The sequence below is a fragment of the Lipotes vexillifer genome, unplaced genomic scaffold (assembly GCF_000442215.2).
Source record: "Lipotes vexillifer unplaced genomic scaffold, Lipotes_vexillifer_v1.1 scaffold999, whole genome shotgun sequence".
In the NCBI taxonomy this organism is placed as follows: Eukaryota; Metazoa; Chordata; class Mammalia; order Artiodactyla; family Lipotidae; genus Lipotes; species Lipotes vexillifer.
The window spans coordinates 1,831,781-1,838,628 of NW_006774368.1; the positions used below are offsets into that span (position 1 = coordinate 1,831,781).

At 40.8% G+C, this 6,848-nt stretch overlaps 1 protein-coding gene across 1 annotated transcript in view; it reads left to right on the forward strand.

Moving 5' to 3' along the window:
• POGLUT1 (protein O-glucosyltransferase 1) overlaps positions 1-6,141 on the forward strand; it is a 21,937-nt gene extending 15,796 nt beyond the window's left edge. The window contains exons 7-11 of the mRNA XM_007449132.1: positions 926-1,025; positions 2,725-2,783; positions 3,856-4,023; positions 4,781-4,837; positions 5,279-6,141. Of these exons, the coding sequence (XP_007449194.1) occupies positions 926-1,025; positions 2,725-2,783; positions 3,856-4,023; positions 4,781-4,837; positions 5,279-5,435 (541 nt within the window). The 3' untranslated portion in view covers positions 5,436-6,141. The remainder of the gene's footprint in view (positions 1-925; positions 1,026-2,724; positions 2,784-3,855; positions 4,024-4,780; positions 4,838-5,278) is intronic.
• The last annotated feature ends 707 nt before the right edge of the window (positions 6,142-6,848 follow it).

Here is a 6,848-nt window from a genome sequence, read left to right on the forward strand (position 1 = left end):
GGGAAAGAGAAAAGGTTGGGGAAGGACCCTGTCCATGTTGTTCAGCTCCATATCCCTGGTGCTAAGAACAGTACCCACCACATAGATGCAGAATGAGTATGTGTTAGACAGATGAATACAAAAGAGAATGTTTGGGGAGAGAGTTTTGCAGTTTTCTCAAAGCATCCTTGTCCGAGGTCACAGCCTCTCTTCACTCGCAGTGGACTTCAGCCCAACAGCAACTGCTTATGCTTCCTTATCAACCTCTCTCGTTCTCAGATCTTCAGATCAGATTCTTAACTTGGAATCCATGTGTGGACTTCAGGAGTTTTAGGGATTCCTTGAAATTATACGGGGATATATGCATTTTTCTAGAGAGGGGGTCCACAGTTCTCTTCAGATTCTCAGGGGGTTCATGACCCCTTAAATGTCAAGACCATCTGCTACTAGGACCATAACTAGGACTTTTTCTACATGCAGTTTTCAGGTGTTTGAGCCTTTCAGTTTTCTTTTTAATTTAAATATTACACTGGATTTTACAAAGCATACCCCAGAAAGGTCACGTAGCCATTTTGGTGAGTAGTGATTACCTAGTCACACAGCTATGAGTACCAGTGATTAGAAGTTACATTGAATCTTCTAAAAGGGAAATAATTCCCTGGGATGTGGCTATAGTGCCCAGAGCAACATAATCCTAAAGACTAGAATGCAAGCAAAGAAGGGCCAAATACTCCCCTTCCCTGAAGGGTAAAGTGGAGAACAGCCCAGGACCTCCTAGTTGCTGTAGGATCTAGTATCCCCCTCCTCTTCTATTAAAGTAACCAATGAATTGTCCATCAGTGTGTACAGTCTTTTCATTGGGTCCGATAACTCCTTACCTTTCAGAGATTGGGAACAGTATTATGGTGTAGGTCACATAGTTTTATGTCATGTGTTTCTTTTATAGGACAAGTCCAGAACGAGATCCTCTCATTCTCCTATCTCGGAAAAATCCAAAACTTGTTGATGCAGAATACACCAAAAACCAGGCCTGGAAATCTATGAAAGTAATCACCAATCATCTGACTAGAACTACAGCAGTGAACATTTTCACTCAAAGAACATTGCCACCTGGGTAGAATTTCAGATTTCCTCTCAGTGTTGGGATGAATATAGAGGAAGTTCCATGGACTAAAATTAGCATATATGTAAATTATTCTTTTTCAAACTCACATTGCTTTTCTGGCCCATATTATGACTTGTATTTTATACAATTTTGAAGGTTTAAACAGAGGTCACAAACTTTTTATGTAAAGGACCAGATGGTAAATGTTTTAGGCTTTGCAGATTCTAGAGTCTGGGTTGTAGTTACTCAGCTCTGCCATTGCAGTGTGAAATCAGCCGTAGACAATATGTAAACGAATGAGCATGGCTGTGTTCCAATGAAACTTTATTTATGGCACTGAAATTTGAATTTCATGTAATTTTCCTGTGTCATAAAATATTCTCTTTTGGATTTTTTTTCCAGCCATTTGCAAGGTAAAAATAATCTTAGTTTATGTGTTCTGTACAAGAATAAGCAGTGGGCTGGATCTGGCCTGTGGTCTGTATGTTTGCCAGCCCCTGGTTTAAACCAGTGGTTCTCAACCCTGACTATACAATCCAACTAGAGAACTTAAAAATGAATAGAATGAATCAGAATCTTTGGAAATGGCATATAAGCATCTTCATTTGTTTAAAACTCCCCAAGTGATTCTAAGGTGAAAGCAATGACTGGCTTCTTTGGTTTGAAGTCCATCTCTATCCTCTTAACTCTTTCTTGCCTTATTCAAAGAACCTTAAGCCCTAAATGTCCTCATCTGAAATTTCCATATACCATATGAGGATGATATGAGAAAAATGTTTAAACTTCTTGTCAGAAAAACTAAGTAAAAACTAAAAAATACTAAGTAAAGCTGCATGTATTTATTATGTGACTGCTTAATTCAAACAGGAGCAAAGGCAGTATAAGAAACTTTGTTAAAAAATAAAAATATGAAAAATGTATCCATTCAGCCCAGCATCTACTATGGGAGGCTGCAAAAGCAAACAAGACTTGTTCCCCTCATCGAGTTTACCCTCTGCTAAGGTGGCTGGAATACAGATGGGGGTCTCAAACTCCGATACCCCCAGGGGCTGCACTAGTGAGCAGAAGAGAGTGCTGAAGGTCCGGTCATTGCTGCCCAGGGGAATAGGAGTTCGCTTTGCCAAATCTTCCTTTTTTTTCCCCAAGAAAAGTTGGAAATCTGAGTTTTTGTAAGAAACACTCTGCCACCTATAAATGTTGGCAGTGGTTAGAATATTTATTTTTAAATACTTTGTGAGCTCAACAAAATTTGTGTGTGGGCTACACCTCTAAGCCCACCAGCCACCATTTGTAACCTCCTGTGCAGTATGATTTACACAGAGTGAAATGTGCTGCAGACCATGACCTCTGAGTTCAGGGGATTCACATGGTTCCAAGGGAGCTTAAACTCTAAAATCAGACAGAACCATGTTGAAACCCGAGCTCTTCTACTTAGGGCCATGTGACCCTGAGCAAGTCTCCCAACTTCTCAAAGCCTTGGCTGCTTCATCTATAAAGTGGGATAATCATGCCTCCTGAGTCTGGTTATTATAAGATTTAAATGAGGTCATGTTGATGAAATGTTTAGCAATGCTTACTGCACAGTGGTCTTCAATAAATGCTCCTACTCCTAGTATTAATAACTTCCTTTTCACTGAAAGGATACCTTGGGAAAGCCAGCTGCTAAGGATGTCCATCTTGTGGATCACTGCAAATACAAGTAAGACTTACAGAACTCCTGACTCCTAGTTTCCCTATTGCTTTTGGAATAGCTTCACTTTGGGTGAGAGTTTTAATACTAGGGTCCAGCCGGGGTTTGCGAAAGTCACATTAATTCACTTAGCTATTATTTTCTCAGAATCTGCTGTGCACAAGGCTCTGAACTAGGTTCTGTGGGAACTGTGGAGACATGAAATGTGGTCCCTGCTTCCAAAGAGCTTGCGTGCTTGTAATCAAAGGGATGGGATTCCTTCTCTCCACACCCCGCCCAGCCAAGAGCTGAAGTTAGATCAAGTATTTATTAGGTTATTAAAAACAATTTACGGTCCGACGTGAATGAAGCATATGTAGCTATTATATGAATAAACATTTATTCATAAATGCCAGGACTAAGGATTATATGCACAGGTAAAACCAGGTCAGGAGGAGGGCAGTGGGGGGATTCAGAGAGATGAATGCTGATTATACTGCACAGTGGGAACTATAGGGTAGAGGCAGCTCTGGTTGGAGACAGGGGGACATGCATGGGAAATGCTGAAAAGAAAATATTCTTTTCTAAGTTAGCTTTTTTCCAGGGGGCATTTCTTTGAAGATTGATTAGGTATGCCTGGTTATCTTCTCCAGATTTCATAAGAGGGAATAGGGAACAGGGCACGCCTTTGACCAGGTAGGGTACCCTATGGGAAAAACAAGGCTTTGGGAGGCCATGATGAGTTCAAGACTTTAGGCCTAGAAAAACTTGTAGCAAAGGGTGAGGTGTTGTTTCCATCTGAGCCTTGTATCCGCTGTACCCAGCACCCAGCTGCTGGTCCTATCAGTCTCTCCCTGGAGAAAGTATCCCTTTTTTCCCCCTCTCCCTGATATTCCCAGGAACAACCTCTAAGCCCTGGAACAACAAGGAGTTTATAGAAACTTCACAGGGACATGCTGATGTGTCCTTGAAGACTGAAAATGGAAAAAGAAAGGAGAGGGGGTAATAAAAGGAAAGAAGGGTAAGAGGGAGTAAGAAAAAAAGGTCACATCTGTGGAAGTAGGCATCTAGTTTCAAGTATATTTTGCTCTTTCTTTTCCAGGTATCTGTTTAATTTTCGGGGTGTAGCTGCAAGTTTCCGGTTAAAACACCTCTTTCTGTGTGGTTCACTTGTTTTCCACGTCGGTGACGAGTGGCTGGAATTCTTCTATCCACAGCTGAAGCCGTGGGTTCACTATATCCCAGTCAAAACAGATCTCTCCAATGTTCAGTAAGCAGCTCTCCCTCAAGCAGAGTTTCCGATGACTCCTGCAATCTGCCTCTAAGTCCCCAGCCATTTAAGACATTTACTCCTGATGACTTTTTCCATTGAAAGCTTTTTATTTTTCATATTTGGTTCTCAAAGATAGTATAGCATTATTATCCAACTAGGCTGAGTGGGATTTAATTTTTTTGGGGGGGGATTTAATTTTTAAAAGCTCTCTAATGCTGATTTAAAATGTAACATTCAGACAGTATGCAGTGAAAAAGCTCTAATCTCTCAAAGACTAGAGAAATGGGTATTCAGTTGTGTTATATTGTCAAAAGGACTTTCAGATACAGCATGAAAATTGACCTCAGTGAAACTGAGGCAAATTTCCTCTCATGGAGGGAGAGGCTAGGATGAGGAATGGAGAAGGGCCAGAAATGTAAGCTCAGCGCCCTCTTCTGGGGGCCAGAGCAAGAAACAAGAGGGAAATTTTTTCTTTACTATTGATTTTTGATGTGTATCATTGAATATTTCTCTATTTTTCCAAATATGTTCCGGAACTACAACATTGTCTTTCGCCTGTGTGTGAGATATTTGTTGCTGCTGCTGTTGTTGTTATTTTGTTCCTGTGAGGACCTGATATCTTTGCTTTAAAAAAGAAATAATTCACCATCCACATAACTAGAGATTAACTATAGACCTCAATCTATGATCCCTCTGACTTAGTACTAATGAGCTTGGTCTGTATTTCAGAGCCTAATATTCCTTTCCATTTTAGGGAGCTGTTGCAGTTTGTAAAAGCAAATGATGATGTAGCTCAAGAAATTGCTGAAAGGTAAGTTCTGTTCATTTTTCTTTTTCCACTTTATCATCCCCATTTTGCCTGAGCTAATGTCATAAGAATGCTGTTACCATGGTGATACCTGAATTTCAGCCTCATTATACAGAGATGATCAGAATCAAAGCTGTCTGGGGGGAAAACACACATTCACATATGTCCTAAGCCCATCCTTTGTAGAGTTAGACTGAAATCTTTGAAGTCATTCAAGTACTATTTCTGAGGATTGGCTGTTTACATATTTGTTTTTAAGAAAAAAAAAATCACGTCTATTTCCAAATGCGTGTGTGTGGATATGATGGCTATAGAGTTGGTTCTGAAGATCAGAGTTAATTTATATAAAGTGCTCTGAACAGTGCTTGGCACAGGTAAACACTCAAGTGTAAGCTACTAGTATTATTCAATGGTGTGCTTTATTCTTGTTAATCTTGTCTCTAGGGGAAGCCAGTTTATTCTGAACCACTTGCAGATGGATGACATCACCTGTTACTGGGAGAACCTGTTGACTGAATACTCTAAATTCCTGTCCTATAATGTAACAAGAAGGAAAGGCTATGATCAGATTATTCCCAAAATTTTGAAAACTGAACTCTAGTAGTCATCATTGAGCCATAGTCCTGTCTATGGCAGCAGATCTCAGACATCCTGTGGTGAGAAGCTCACTGTAAGTGTGACACCTATACCTTGGATACTATTACCAAGCCAAATATCTGGTTTTCCTTATCATGCTGCACCAAGAGCAACTTTCGAGAAAGATCCAAAATATGTTTAATATAGATATGAAGCAGCTCAACGCTTTGGCTGAATAAGGACCAGAAATCATGAGATGTGGGTTTTGAACCTGATTCTGCCTTTCATTTTCTTAGGACCAATCACAGCTTGTGCCTCAGATCATCCACATGTGTATGTCCCTCACTTTGGAACTGACTGTGCGCGACTGTGCCCATGGGATGATGCCCTTTGTCTCATTGTTTGGAGTAGAAAGTCAATCCTTTGGAACTAGTACAACTCATCACTGCAGTTCTGCAGTTATTCTACACTTGATTTCTGTCGCTATATTTCAATGTAGAAAGCCCTTTAGGGTTTGTGAAAAATACTTGGGGATTATTTCCTAAAAGGTCTAAGGAAGCAATAGTGTGCCATGCCATGATGTAGGAGCTCTCTTCTGTAAAAGCCTAAACTCTTTGGTACTCAGGAGATTTCTATAAAGCCACGTAGAAGGGGGCCAATTGCATGAGCAATTTTTGCAATTGGATTTCAAGTTCCCTTTATGTACCTTCACACCCTTCTTTATGTTCTCTTTCAAAAAGAAGAGATAAAAACCTCTTAATAAATTTAGGAAATGGTCCTTACTTTTTAGAGGAACTGTGCATAAAACAGCATCTCCTCCTCATTCTTCACACGCCCTTAATATTTTTCCTCCTTGAGTTGGCGGTAGTCCATGCTTGCAGGGATCTCAAGGAGTCTTCATGTGTGAAATGGTGTTAAGTTGGGAGTTTAGAGCATTCAACTTTAGCACTTACTTATATAGGAGATGTTTGTTTTAGTGCACATCCATGTTGGAGTGCTTTCTTTTCCCTTTTTGAAAAAGACATTTGGATAGTAGTTTAATCTCAGGCTGTTCTCCCTAACATAGTTGAAAATGAAGAAAAAATTTTAGATTAAAACCCATATAGTCTCTCCCTGGTGGCACAGTGGTTAAGAATCCACCTGCCAATGCAGGGGACACGGGTTCAAGCCCTGGTCCAGGAAGATCCCACATGCTGCGGAGTAACTAAGCCCGTGCGCCATAACTGCTGAGCCCGCGCTCTAGGGCCTGTGAGCCACAACTACTGAGCCCGTGTGCCACAGCTACTGAAACCCACGCACCTAGAGCCTGTGCTCCGCAACAAGAGAAGCCACCACAATGAGAAGCCCACACACCACAACGAAGAGTAGCCTCTGCTCGCCACAATAGAGGAAGCCTGTGCGCAGCAATGAAGACCCAGTGCAACCAAAAATAAATCAA